This window comes from Pipistrellus kuhlii, unplaced genomic scaffold, assembly GCF_014108245.1.
Source record: "Pipistrellus kuhlii isolate mPipKuh1 unplaced genomic scaffold, mPipKuh1.p scaffold_m20_p_12, whole genome shotgun sequence".
Classification (NCBI taxonomy): Eukaryota; Metazoa; Chordata; class Mammalia; order Chiroptera; family Vespertilionidae; genus Pipistrellus; species Pipistrellus kuhlii.
The window spans coordinates 43433999-43449717 of record NW_023425427.1 but is presented as its reverse complement, the minus strand read 5'-3'; the positions used below and the strand labels follow the sequence as shown (position 1 = coordinate 43449717).

The following is a 15719-nucleotide window of genomic DNA, read 5'->3' as shown; positions in this document are numbered from 1 at the left end:
ACACTTCCCTAGGGAGTAAAACTCTTGTTATCACTCAGCTTGCTGAGCTTCTATTCTTTATATTGGCAAAAAGACAAATTGCAAACTGGTTATTCAATGACACATAGGCATGAAAGGACCTCCTTTAAAATGTCTTATTTTTAGAAGTTATATATCTTGTCTTTGTATACCATGGAAATATTTTAAAACATAGTAACCATAAATTCATCTGCTTTTCCTATGATATAAATGTTTCTCTGTTAAAGCACATTTTGAGGGGAAATTGGGATCCTCAAAAATTGCTAGTGGGAATGCAAATGGTGTCAGCTGATTTTGGAAACAGTTTGGCAGTTCCTCAAAAAGTTCATTCTAGCCGAAACTGGTTTGGCTCAGTGAATAGAGTGTCGGCCTGCAGACTGAAGGGTCCCAGGTTCGATTCCAGTCAGGGATGTGCAAGAGGTAGCTGATCAATGATTCTTTCCCATCGATGTTTCTAACTTTCTATCCCTCTCTCTTCTTCTCTATAAAAAAAATCAATAAAATATATATTTTTTTAAAGTTCATTCTACCATAGGACCTACCAGTTCCGTTATCTGGTATCTATACTAATAATAGAGGAATATGCAAATTGGCTGGAATACCATCACATAACAACAATTCAGCAGGTGGCATGCACAGCAGGAGCAGGTGGGCAGGGACTGCCATCACCAGTAGGGCCTCCGCATGTCCCGGCCTGGGGGTGGCCCCTAGCAGAGGTGCGCAGAGGTCTTCCCAGTGCTGACATGACACTGCCTGCGTGCGTCCCCACCCAGCACTGACCTGACGCTGCCTGCGTGCGTCCCCACCCAGTGCTGATGTGATGTTGCCTGCATGTGTCCCTGGCCAGGGACATGACACTGACTGTGTGCATCTCTGCCCAGTGCTAACATGACACTTCCTGTGTGCATCCCTGCCCAGCGCTGACATGAAGCTGCCTGCGTGCGTCCCCATACTAATTTTCTTTCATCTCTGACACTTTTATTATAGAGAAAGGGCAAATAGCAATATTAAAATATTTCCTCTAATTAATCCCTTTTTAATGTGTACAATTTCATGCACCAGGCCACTAGTATACACATATACTCTAAACACATAATGATTATTTACTTAACTTGAAAACACTATCTTTATTTTGTTAAATTTAGAATGTCAAAAATAGTACATACACAAAAATGTTTGTGCCTGTGTTTACTCTTTTGTTTGTAAGGCACAATTACAAAAAGCTCTTTGTAAAGCCAAGATGCTTGATTTGTTGATTAACAGACACTACCTCAGACAGCTGGAAAGAAGCATTACCTCTAACTTCTGATATCTTGTGTCTCCCTTTCTGCTGGGTTTTCAAATCACCAGTCTCCTCTATGAAGGAGTCTTTAAACTTTGACCACCTCCTCTTCTAAGTTTATATCATTCTTTTAGCAAGTAAGTATATACAGCCTTCTGATAAACCTTATATTGTTAAATGTTTCTCATTTATTAAATACTTCCCCCAACTAAATTGGACACCCATTGAGGGAAAAACTAAGTATTATAACTCTTAATTAGTACCACAACATGAAATACACTGTCCTATGTATCTGGTATATAACATGTAAAATATTTATTAATACTGACTATATTATGTAAAAGTTATTTTGATATTCTTACCTATAGTGGTAATTTTGTAATAAAGTATACTAAAACTTCAGTATCTCGGGGTGGGGGAGGGGAAGAAGTCTGAGAGATGTAAGAGATAATGCTGGCAATATGGCTCTGGTTAGCTTTTTTATACATTATCATGTTTAACTATTAATTAAGAATCACTTTTTCAAAAAATATGAAACTAAGTTGTCACTAGACCTATTTTCAGATATCACTTTATATAGAAAAACAGCATATGTTTCTTAAAAAGTGTTGTATAGGGACTGAAAGATAAGGATGAAGATAAAATATTAAGGACACATAATATTCACTTTGCAATTTCTAAATGCCAATCAAAGTACTAAACAATTTATATCTGTTATCTCCATTCTAATCCTGTCCCTAGAATTTCCTTGCTATTCAAATAATTATTTACTTAACTTAAAAATTAAGTTAGTATATGGTATCAGTTCTCCGAATCTTAGTTTCCACTTTTGTAAAATAGAAAGGATGAGTAAATGGCCTACTCATGGGGTTGTTGTGTGACTCCACCAGAAGAGGCATGCAAAGTATGCAAGAGCACTGAAGAAAAAAACACACCCAACATTATGAAAATTTAATAAATAACATTATTTTAAAAACAAACAATTTCTAGCCTGGCTGGTGTGGCTCAGTGGTTGAGTGTTGACCTATGAACCCGGAGGTCAGAGGTCAATTCCCGGTCAGAGAACATACCCAGGTTGCAGGAGCTGAACAATGATTTTTTTCATCATTGATTTTTTTTTATCTCTCTCCCACTCCCTTCTTCTCTAAAATCAATAAAAATATATTTTTAATCTTAAAGCAATTATATAAAAAGTAGTCAGAGGACTTTCCAGTATTTCATTAGAGGTGTTCACCCACACTAACTCATAGTCCATGAAAATATGGTGTGCAGGATTATGTCTAACTCCTGTGAATTATTTCAAGAAGGCATGTATAACTACCACCTCCAACAATAAAACAAGCTGCATTACCCCTGGATAGTTTTGGATTTCAATTAAAAGTTTCAACATCTAATAACAGTTTTAAAACTAACCCAGATTTCTTGGAAAACTACTCTTAATATCATGCTATAAGAGGGGGGAAATGCAGCATATTATAATGAATCTCAATTTCTTTGATTTTTGTTCTCTATTCTAGACTCATTTAACAAAAATGTCATACTAAAATGTTTACAATAAGGATTACATTTAGGCTTAATGCTATTAAACTTATAGTGAAAAATCTTTATTTCTAGAAAGGAAGTTCATGTTCCTGCAATTTTGTCTTTTTCAGGTAGAAAAGAAATAAGAACATACTATATACAAAGACTACACAAGCAAACTTAGTACATGGACTGGAATGTGGCACTGAGCCCAGGTGCTTCAGATACATTTACAGGATGGCTCCAAAAGTATTTAAATTCAAGAATTACCCAACCATGTGGCTAGCACATTTTACCTAATGCTGCAAACTAAATGCTGTAATGCTAAAACCAAACTTCCTATTCTACAAGTTTCATTTATCTAATAGCATTCCCACTAATTGGTTTAAAGCTTACACATTCAAACGTCTTGCAAATAACTCTACTATGTTTTTTTCAGATAAAAGCAATTCACATTCAAAACCTGGTTTTTCTTTAACTAGCTGCCTTTTACTTACCAAGTCTTTACCATACCACCCATTAAACTCAGGGCTCTGTAGATAAGTCATGTTTCCCAGCAGATGGTCTCTATTAATGGCTATGTTCATCTGACATCAAACATCCTCTACAACCCACCGTCCTATGCAAAAACTGCAGTTTTTTCCCCTCATGACCTCATTAACATAATTTTTGAAAAAGCATAAGTACTATAAAATTAAAGTGTTGTTATTTGCATTATAGCTTTGGGGGAAAGAGTGGAAATATAGAATTCATCATTACAAACTTTCCAAAAATAAAATTTATAGGGCCTATAATATACATTATAACAGCAGTTTGCCAAATATAAATTTCAATTAAATTGCTGCTGTATATTCAATTACATTTTAAGAAAATTCAAATATGTACATAAGTAATATAAGTTGTATGCAAATATATATTAATGTACTTTTAGGAATAATGAAAATGATACTTTTGCATACCCACGGATCAAAACCTAGGGTATAATACATTCTTCAGAGAGAAGCCTTCAGTGTGAGCTTCTCTTATAACATTAGCAACTGTGATGACTGACTCCCTTACTTTAGAAAGTAAATTGCTATGCTCTCCTGAAGATTCAGAATAAAAGAAGTGATTTCGAAAACTCAAAGAAAATGAAGCTGGAAGACTCACATGACCTAATTTTAAGACTTATTAAAAAGTTACAGTAATCACATCAGTGTCATGTTGAAAAAATAACAGATAAATAAGTGGAACAAATGAGAAAGCCCAGAAATATACTTACACAAATATAAAATTGATTTTTTTACAAAGGTATAAAATTGATTTTTTTACAAAGGTACAAATAACGAAGGATAGTCTTTTCAACAAAAATTATTAGAATGCATCCACATGCAAAAAAAATGTACATTAATCCATACCTCACACCTTTATAAAAATTAACTCAAAATAGAGCATAAAGAAATATGTAAAACTTAAATTATAACACATCTAGAAGAAAAAAATAGGAGAAATCCTAATGACTATATATTAAACAGAATTCTTAGATACAACACCAAAAGTACACCCATAAAAATTGATAAGACTTTATAAAATTTTTCAATATTTTCTGTACAAATGTACTCTTAAGAGAATATGAGAATGCCCTTGCTGGTTTGTCTCGGTGGACAGAGTGTCAGCCTATAGACCACATGTGTCAAACACAAGGCCCGCGGGCCAAATCCATCCCGCCAGGCCTTGCAATGTGGCCCGCACCACGCTGTCATCACTGCACTTCGCTGCGTTTCCATCACAATGACAGTTTATGACTGTTCAGTAAACCATTCGGCCCGCAATTTAGGCTGGATTTTAGATTTTGGCCCCTTCTCTGATTGAGTTCGACACCCCTACTATAGACTAAAGGGCCCAGGTTCGATTCCAGTCAAAAACACATGCCCAGGTTACAAGCAACCCAATTAAAACTGAACAAAATATATGACTAGATAATTCACCAAATAAGATATACAGATGGAAAGTAAACACATGAAAAAATGTTCAGTATTATCATTCACTAGAAAAAAATGTAAATTAAAACCACAATGACATACCACTACACACCTATTTGGCTAAAAAGAAAAAGAAAAGTGATGAAACCGCATGCTGGCACAAAGGCAAGGCAACTAGAACTCTTTTGCATTACCTGTGAGAACACAAAATGGCACTGCCACTTTGAAAAACAATGTACCGTATTTTTCGGACCACAAGACGCACTTTTTTTCCCCCAGAAGTGGGGGGAAAAAGTCCCTGCGTCTTATGGTCCAAATATAGCCTAGACATATACTTTTAGAAAAAAGTTTTTTTACTTGCCCGGCTCTGTGTGGTCTCTGTGTGCTTGCCCGGCTCTAAAATGGTTCTAAATGCTGCTGTTTACTTTACAGGGTTGATTACATGTGTTTATGACTGTGATGTTGGGTTTTAATGCACATAAAATATTTTAGGACACTATTTGTTTCAGAATCTTTTTTTCTTCATTTCCCTTCTCTAAAAACTGGTGCGTCTTATGGTCCAGAGCGTCTTATGGTCCAAAAAATATGGTAATAATTATATATATATATGTAATATGCTAATTAGCCAGGCATCATAAATGCTCAGGAGAAGACTATATCATGACCGCTCAGGAGGAGCTTTGCGTGCAGATGGGCGGGAGGAGACTGGGTGCCGCCCCCAGCCCCAGCAGCTACAGAGAGGCTGGAGCTGGGGGCGGGCCAGAGTGGAGACACAACACACAGGAGCACCTGCGCCCACCCCAGCAGACACAATGCAGCGGCCGGCGCTACAAAGGTCAGGCACAGGTCCCAACCCCCCGCAGGGTGCTTCCTCGCACAGCAGGAGGCAGGGGCGCCTCCTGGCGCAACTGGCCTATAGTTTCATATAAAGTTAAATATACACTTACCTTGTAACCCAGAAATCAACTCCCAAATACTCATCCAAGAGAAATGAAAACTTATCATCACACAAAAATCTATCCATGAATATTTAAAGCATCCTATCTAAGAGAGAATATGCCAATTGAGCCTCATGCCATCACAAAGATGGTGGCACCCACAGCCAATAAGAAGGGAATATGCTAATTGACTGCCCTGCCCTCAAAGATAGCGGCACCCACAGCCACAAGATGGCAGCACCCAGTCCTGTCAGCCCTGCCGGGGTGGCAGGCATGCGGCAAGGCAAGGCCCTCCCTCGGAAGGCCAGGCCACTCCATGTGCCTGTCTCCAGAGTCTCCCAGTCCCCTCAGCCCCCCAGCCGCTTAGGGCTGGCCCAAGGCACAGTAAAGCCTCAGATGGCAGCTGCCCAGATGCCCGGGGCTGCCCGAGGCTCAGGAAACCAAGGCCAGCTGAGGCTTGCACTGCTGGCAGTGGCAGTAGCAGAGGTGTGATGGGGCATCGCCTTCCCCTGATCAAGGGGTCACCTCCAGCCCCTGAGACTGGGCAGGCAGGGCTGAGGGGATAAATTAAGTTATAATTGCCAAAAAATAAACAACCTAAAGGCCCATCAGCAAGTATCTAGATAAACAAACATGGTACATCCATACAATGGATTACCAGTCAGCAATAAAAAAGAACAAACTGCCCTAACTGGTTTGGTTCAGTGGATAACACGTCGGCCTGTAGACTGAAGGGTCCCAGGTTCGATCCTGGTCAAGGGCATGTACCTTGGTTGCGGGCACATTCCCAGTAGGGGGTGTGCAGGAGGCAGCTGATCAATGTTTCTCTCTCATCCGATGTTCTAACTCTCTATTTCTCTCCCTTCCTTTCTGTAAAAAAAAAAAAAAAATCAATAAAATGCATATAAAAAAAAAAAAAAAAGAACAAACTACTGGTAAACATAAGGACAGTAAAGAATCCCAAATACATTTTTTCTAAGTGAAAAAATGAGACACAAATGGCTACATGCTGTATAATTCCATTCATATGACATTCTGGAAAAGGCAGTACAAGCAGTCCTCAGGTTATATCAGTCTCAATGTACATTGTTTCATGGTTACGTCACCATCTCCCATTTATTTATTTTTTTTAAAAAAGTTCCATCATTGTGACATATGTACATATGTGCATTATGTTTTTTATTATTTATTTACCACAAGTAAAGGTCAGGAATTGTTATCTTTCTTTTAAAATATTTTTACTGTTTCACTTCATTACTGCTGTATATGTACTCCATGTGAGTGACACAGGTGCTCATGTAGGTAGGTTCCAACCTACGGCAAAAAAGATGTTAAGTCATGCCGTAGGAACGGATCTCCAGCATAACCCAAGGACCTACTGTTCTGTGAAAATGGACAACAAACTGATGTCAATTGCTTTTTTCACAAAGGGAAGAAGCTATTCAAAGAGGAAAGGAAAGTCTTGAACAAATAGTGTGGGTCTGAGAACTTTCTAGGGTAATGACAATGTTTTAAGTGTTAAGTAGGGTGATGCTTACATTGTGTTTGCATTGATCAAAACATCAAATTGTACATGAAAGATTTGTTCACTTCACTGTATGTCAATGCTACTTCTAAAAATAATAAATTGTTTAGGATTTTTATTTCAGTAGTAGAAAATGCAGGGCATATCACAAGGCACCCTTCATACAATGAACAAATGGTTACTTGAAGAGAGTGTATTAATTCATTCAAATTCACAGAAAAGGGCATAAGTGCACATAAAGCTCTTAGCATGGGAAGAATATATAACCTTCTGATTCCTAAGTCTCCTATCTTGAGAAAAAGGGACCCATTATTAAATTCAATATGAAAAAAAAAAACATATACACTACCATATTTTATTCCTGATTGGGCAGGAATGACAGTAAACAATAATAAATTAAGTTGACAAAAATTTGTGTAAGAGCCGAAACCGGTTTGGCTCAATGGATAGAGCGTTGGCTTGGGGACTGGGGGGTTCCGGGTTCGATTCCGGTCAAGGGCATGTACCTTGGTTGCGGGCATATCCCCGGTAGGGGGTGTGCAAGAGGCAGCTGATCGATGACTCTCTCTCATCGACGTTTCTAGCTCTGTATCTCTCTCCCTTCCTCTCTGTACAAAATCAATAAAATATATATAAAAAAAAAATTGTGTAAGAAAAAATATGATTAACTACTCATAGCTTCTACTCTCAATGGAATCCAACATAGAAGACATAATACATCTCACAGTCAATTATATTGCTACAGGGTTTACAACTGTAATTCTTATACAATGTTAGGAGGTATAACAAATTTCAACCCCAAAAGAATTAAAATGATGGTTCACATAGGAACCCCTATAAGTGGAGTAAACTGGATTTAAAAAAATACCTACATTGAAACTGAAAATATTTTACCAAACCTCTTAACCTTTTATTTTAAAAGTAAATGAAGGCAATACAATTTTAGCAATCAATTGATCAATGTATTCTGAGATACTTTAACCAGAAACCAATCTACTTCCATAGTTCAGTGATAGACAATTCTTAGTACTTATGCACATACAAGATATATATATATATATATATATATATATATATATATATATATATATCCATTTATGTTGGCATGATCATATGTATCACTTGTGCCCACCAAGTTTATGTGGCAATCAGGAGGTTTTAACTGACTTGACAATGGAATCTGAATAACGCCCTGTGCAAGCTGCATACCTGTGCCCTCTTCTGCACCTCCAGGAGGAGCTCCGAGTACTGCAGCTCCAGCTCCTTCTTCTGCTTCTGCCAGCAGCCCTCCTGGGCCTTGATCTGCTCAGCCACTTTGTTGAAGGTGTCCTCTTGGGTCTGCTGAAGCTCTCTCATCGTATCAGACTTGTTTTTACAGATATACTCCAGATGACTTATCTAAATGGGGAAGTGCATCAAAGAAAAAGCTATGCTGACAAACCATTTCTAGGTATTCTCCCAAAAAACATCCAAAATGTTCCAATATATTTTATTCCTTGAGATAATATGAACATTCTAAGTTAAAATTAAAATAAATAAATGATGATGCCCAACCAGTATGGCTCAGTGGTTGAACGTCAATCTATGAACTAGGAGGTCACAGTTCAATTTCAGGTCAGGGCACATGCTTGGGTTGTAGATTCAATCCCCAGTAGATCGTAGCCAATCAATGATTCTCCCTCATCATTAATGTTGATATCTCTCTCTTCCTCTCCCATCCTCCCTGAAGTCAATAAAAATATTTTTAAAGGAAATTATGAAACAGAAATTAGTAAAGCAAATTATCATTTTTTGGCGCAAAATGGTGTCATGTGTATACTTAGATGACAAATCTTTTATTCTTCTCTTTCTAAGAACATTACTCATTTTAAGACCCATTTTACTAAAAAAAAAATAATTGAGAAGAATATTCTTACTTCTAGATCCAAAGTTCAATCTATTAAGATATCTCAATGGGAAAGTAAGTATTTAAATGAGATTTACATATCTACAAACATATAACATATAATAAAGCAGAATTTTCCAACCATTTTTTTATTTCACATTCAAAACATTGTAAAGAAAATCGCCTAACTTGTATGACAATTAATGATGTTTTGAAACTATGACAATCTATTAAAGCATAACAGCATCTCAGAGGGTTAAAACATGAATTGATTTTAATTATCAGTAATTTTCAAACCCATGATACACACATTCACAATCATGAACAGTATCTGTGGCTCACAATTTATTTCCTCAATTCCATTTCTCAGTGCCTATGGTAGTGTTTGCCAATCAGACCAAGGTAAAATGTCCTAACTCACCCTTAAATTGGGCCAAGGTTAAAAATAAACTTTGGGGAACAGTTTTTTCTTTTCTCTTAAGAGCAAATGTCATTATAACTAAGATCTGGAAACTAGACCACTTAAACATAGTTTTGACTAGTTCAGTAGACCCAAGATAAGAATCAATATTTTTAATGGTGACATATGTTAAGTCTCCTAAGCCATTTTGATTTTCCATAACCAAAAGAAAGTCTTTAAATTTTTTTTTGAAAGACTGAATTTCTAAGCTTGTGAATGATAAAGTGACTATAATAGAAGTCTACCGTTTTCTCCTATAATATATACTTCTTACAATCTATAGCACTGAATGGGTTTGGTAATACACAGTTTGTTATATTTCAAGAAATGTTATAAACATAATTTAAAATTTTAACTGCTTTTAATGCCTCATTATTTCCTAAGCAAAGAATTTTAAGATCATGTTTTTGAAGAACTGTATCTTGTTTCTATTTTATGCTAACATAAAGAGTTGGTTTATTAATGTAAATGGCTAAGTTCTTTGAATTGCTTCATCAGTAAGATTAATTTATTTTCTTTTAATTAGGTCCCTGTGGCTAATACTGGCTAGTAGTATTAGCATGTCCTGCACAGAAAGTGGAGCTTAGAGACTTCATACAGACTTCAGTCACATTTACATGCCCACAGCAATGGCATCAAACTGAGTGGTAGACAAGCCATAATTAATGGTATTGAATTATTAACATCCAAATTCTTTTTGAAATAAGATGAATGTCAGCCCCTCTTAATGATACTGTGATGTGGACAAATGTCACTGAATTTAATAGAGGTATCTGGTGCCTGAGGACAGTTACCTTCTCATTAGCCCTGTTGAGGTCTGCGATCAGGGCATCAACATTCTCCTGCAAGACTGCACAAAGCTCAGACCAGGAGAATTTATCCAGCATGCCTTCTGGTTGTTTTATGAGCACACAGCCTGCTATCAAGTGCTGGTACAAGGTGTGAAGGAAGGTTAGCTTCTCCTGTGAGAAAAAGGGAAATTAATTCCGGTATATAAACATTGTTATAAGTAAAACACATAATATATAATGTAAATAATTTATTTCAAAAACTTGGGAAGGAATTAAAATACTCAAGTCTCAGATTATTATCACTTTGTGGCTTTTTTTTTTTTTTTTTACAATCAAAACTAGCATCAGATAGACATTGGGAATGGCTTAAACTTAGTGTTCAAAACCAAATTCTGAAATCTATAAGCCAGAAGACCAGCATTCTGACCCAGCTCTGCTACTACTGAGGAGGTGGTCTTAGTGAGTTCAGGCCTCAACTTACTCATCTGTAACAGAAGGAATCTGAACAAGTGGCTTCCAAGGTATCCTAACTGAAAGTCTGTGTGGTAATTCTGTAATTTCATATTTGCATTTGCTAAAATAGATGTTATTTTAAGTCAAAACACCATTACAGAGAGAAGTGTTACTCAACTCTGTCAGAGAAAATGTTATGCCAATATCTGTACTTCACAGGTACACAATTACTCAGCTCCTGTCCCCCTCCAGAGATTCCAGCTTACTTACCACTTATAGAAAATCTATACCAAGCCCCTCAGGCAAAGCAGACAGTGATATGAAAGATATGGAAGATGGGCTCATTTATTTTGCCCGCTTATAAGTTCATATGGTGTTTGGCACAGAGGCATTTGTAGGTGTTCAAACACTAGGAAGAATTTTTTTAAAATGTACATAGCTGTCCAAGATATCCTTTCAAAACCGTCCAATTAGAACTATGTAGAAAAATTTCTTTAAAATCATACTGCCATTACAATAACAAAACTAACTATTGTTTAATTACCTAGAAATACTCTGCTGTAGAAGTCAGTAAAAAAATGATCCCATCTTGAACACACAAGGAAAGTTTACTTACTAAAAAGCCTGATGCTGTCTTTATAAAATGTTTCCCCTGTACAGTCCCAAAGAATGGAACTCAAGACAAAGGAACAGTGAAGCTGAAAAATGAATATTTTATGTACATAAAATTAATTCCCTCAAGATTTTTTTAACATATGAGAAAAAAAATGTTTAAGGGGGAGATTTTGAGAGGGAAAATATAGAAATTCTCATCTTCTAGATAAGAAAAACTGAATATATGTGCAGTGTTGCTCAGTTGGTTGAGTGACATACCATGTACCAACAAGAGGTCACTGGTTTGATTCCTGGTCAGGGCACATGCCCAAGTTGCAGAATCCCAGTAGGGGGTATGCAGAAGGCAGCCGATTGGTTTCTTTTCAGCTCTAATTGTAATATCTCTCCCTCTGTCTAATTGTAGTTTCTCTCACTGATGTTTCTTTATCTCTCCCTCTCCTTTACCCTCTCTTTAAAATCAATGAAAACATACTCAAATAGAAAAAAAAACTGAATACAGCATATGTAAAGGTTTATAATTAGAAATGTGTGGGCAACGTTTCTTTTGCGAGAAATTAAGATACACATATCTTAATATGCCACCTTACTTTTTTCCAAACATAACAATTTAAAAACAAAAGAAAATTAAATATGTGATTAAAATCATAAACTTGAGTTAGCATATCAGAAGTCTTCATAAATATGCTATGCCATTTTCTTTTTTAAGCAATTAAAGATGTCTTTTGTATTTTCAACCGGGCTGAGATGTTTAAAAATCTTATTAAATATAACTAAGCAAATGTAATGTTCAGGCACTTAAAACCTCCTCCCTGCACATTTTGCCATTGAGAGTTCATCTTCAAGGATAATTCATTGTGTCGCCATTATGTCCTTTTTGCTTGGGCTGTGATAAACCATGCATGATAATCATCCATTTGGCGTGAAAAGAGAATCTCAGGATCCAAAATCAATTCACACATGTTGAACCCAACCACATTGTTGTAGACATGCTGACTTTACAATATAGTCAGGCTTCTAGTTTCCTTTACTTTAATCACTATCTGATGTGTAGAACAATTCCAGGCCCTTCATGTGGACACAATTTAAATCCCAGACTGCGAGAAGAGGGGAAGGAATGTTTCCTTTTTACGCTTTTGGCATGCATGTTCATATTTGTTGAAGTAATGAACTCAATATGCCGGACGACTCAGATAAACCAGTTTCACACTAGCCAGACTAGCTCCATATCCCCTGGGTAAAAGAACATATAATTCCATTCACCCAGCTCATACTATGAAATTTTTTCATCATACTTTAAGAAGTGGTTAATAAATGAAAATGAAAATGGAAAGCCACTCTCTAGGGCACCCAAATAAAGTTTTAATTTTGTGGGATTTGTTGGGGTTTTTTCCTAAATTTTTATATAAAGAGCAAGGAGACTGACTGGCTATTAAAGTAAATATTATTCCTGTTTTGCAAATAAAAAAACTCAGATGTGGAGAGACTAAGCCGTGTGACTTGTTCATACTCATAGTTTGTAAATAAAAGCCCCAGGACCCAAGTCCAGTTCTTTCTGATTACAAAAACAAAAAAATAAACAACACATATTCTTTCTACCATGACTAGCTACTAAATACTGAAATCTAAAAAAATAATAATAATAATTTTATCATTAGCAATCAAGCCAACCTTGAAAGGGCTGTTAGGATCATAGTTATTGCAATAAGTTAGTTGTACAAGTGATAGAAGGGTTAATCTACATTACTTCTTCCTTGAAACAGGATGGCACAGAGTAATGGAGTGACTGATTTTGCAGCTGGCATGCATATTTCAAAATGATCAGCTCAGAATTTTTTGATTAAATCAAATAAGAGTAAAAACAGCCAGCTGACGTATGTAAACTTATGAAACTGAGACTAGTGAAACGGCCATCTTGACTCAGGTGGTACCTCGGAGTCCTTCTGGAAAGCCTGGGAAAGCTTCTGCAGTTCACACTGGGACTGGACCGCTTGTGCCTTCTCCTTCTCCCAGCAGTGTAGCACGTTCTGCAGCTCCACTTTTAAAGTGCCGACCAGAGCCTCTCTGTCCGCACACTTACTGCGTAAATGACTCAACTCCTGATTGGCATCAGCCAGTTTGTCCTGAAGGTCCTGTAGGAGACACCAAAAATAGAGGCCGTATGATGGCAGGCCAATGTAGGGGTGGGAGGCACAAATATAAAATCCACATGAAGATTTCCAAAACTTTACCATAAAAGAGTCACAAAGGGAAGCATTTGTCAAAAACTATGGTTTTTTTATTGAACATATTGTTTAAGTACAATTATTGTAGCTGTAAGATTAAAAAATTTGTTGTTTTAACATTTAAACATAAAGTGTTAATAAGACAGCTTATTCCAAGAAGTTCTTTTCTTTCAATCTATTAACAAAATATAATTTGGTAACCCCAAAATCTTTAAATACCATAAAAATAACATTTTAAGACTAAATCTTATACTTAATATAACAACATTGCCTTCTCCATGAAATCCCAAATGCTAATATAAATCTAAAATATGTGGCACAAATTTTTGAACTATTTATTCCTTAATCTTAAATTCTATAAAGTATGTCAAGGACAAATGCAATATAAACCAACAACAACACTATTGAGCAACTCTGAGAGCTGCTTCAGTTCTGCAAAAAACGTATTACATAAAAATGGCACAGAAAATAAAATAAACAATTTTCCTGGACTTGAGCCCATTACTAGGCATGGTCTTGGCCCATTACTAGGCATGACGTACTAAAAACAATGGTCCCACCCAAAATGATGGAAACTGACCCCAAATATTGATGTGCTTATGTAAAATGTTTACTATGTGTCTAAGAGCAGACATTAAACCTTAAATTTGTGATCCATGGTATTGTAATTAAGTCTGGGAAATAAATGTTTCCATTAATCAGAACAATTTCTAATCAAGTTTTTTTAATGAAAAACATTCTTGTTACTTTGATCAATAATAAAAAATTAAAGTTGTATCCAAATGTACTTAATAAGAAATAGAAAGCATATTTTCAGATATCTCTACCATAAAGTTTCCCTAAACAATTATATTTGTCTCTTAATACAATAGAAGTTTTTTTTAAATCAATACCTTTATATTTTTAGTGTGAGATTCTATCTTCTGTTTGGTAGAATCAAGTTCAGTAGATATCTTTCCCTTGGCATCATTCACACTGTTTAGCTGATAAAGAAAACGTAAATAACTTTTTTATATTTTTCAAGGATTGGTAGCTCAAAAGCTAATCTTTAAATGTTTTTATGCAGTTATTTAACATACACTTTTGAATAGTAATGAAGAGTCTTAAAAATTTCTTCTGGTTAACTAGGTAATTTCTGTCACAAGCTCAGATGGTTAAAAAAAAAGCATTCAAGCTTAAAACGTCAGTGATATTATTATCTTTTCACAAGATGTCAGACAAAGGATTTCATTCTCACTATAAGCGAATATAACTTTATTCTTAAAATCCTTCTGGACCAAAATGCCAGAAGCAGTGGCATCTATAAGGAAAGAAAAAAGGACAGAGCAGAAGACTGTTCTTTCCATACATCATGAGGGTATTCACTGGTCTCTCACTCCATATGACAACTTCAGGGTCGGTCACATGCAGTCCTACTGGGAAGGCTTGTGGCAGGTCATCAGTTGGTCCTGCTCTGCTTGTGATTTATTTTCTTTGACAGTTCATTCTTCTTTCTGTCAGACTGCTCTTTTTGCTTTCTTTGCAGCCACCCCCTTGGTCTCCCCACTGCTGTCTCTGGCACTGGTTCACAACAAAGCGCATTACTAAGCCAAAGCCTGCTGAGCCGACTTTTCAACTGTGCTGAGGATCATGTGACATCCATCCTCCCAAATAACAATTCGCTGTGGGTAATATGTTCCCAGTTACCCTGCAGCTTCCAGTCCGAGGCCTCAGAAGACTTTCATAAACTACTAACAATATAGGTTGTCTTGTCTCACAGGGATAGACTTAGCAATATTTATTCTCTATAGAAATTTAATTATTTCAATGGTCACTTTCTTTTATGCCTTTTGAACAACTGAGAAGGCTCACTTTTCCTTCTTTATTTATCTTCTTAAACTAAAGTAAAATAAGCCCCTTCTGAAATGTGAACTGTAATAGTTTTATAGTCTTCATATTGTATGAATGAAACAAATGAACAGAAGGATAAGCATTAAATTTTCATGCTATGTAGTTTGTTTTTGGTTCAAACAATGTCTGTTGTTTTACTAATTGTATTTAATGTAATT

General features: G+C 36.1%; 1 protein-coding gene across 2 annotated transcripts in view; it reads right to left on the bottom strand.

The window, feature by feature from the left end:
• CCDC171 (coiled-coil domain containing 171) overlaps positions 1-15719 on the bottom strand; it is a 219781-nt gene that overhangs the window by 136350 nt on the left and 67712 nt on the right. For both annotated transcript variants that reach the window (XM_036434112.2, XM_045580256.1), the window contains 4 exons: positions 14565-14654; positions 13378-13578; positions 10385-10552; positions 8455-8643 (listed from right to left, as the gene is read on the bottom strand). In XM_036434112.2, the coding sequence (XP_036290005.1) occupies positions 8455-8643; positions 10385-10552; positions 13378-13578; positions 14565-14654 (648 nt within the window). The remainder of the gene's footprint in view (positions 1-8454; positions 8644-10384; positions 10553-13377; positions 13579-14564; positions 14655-15719) is intronic.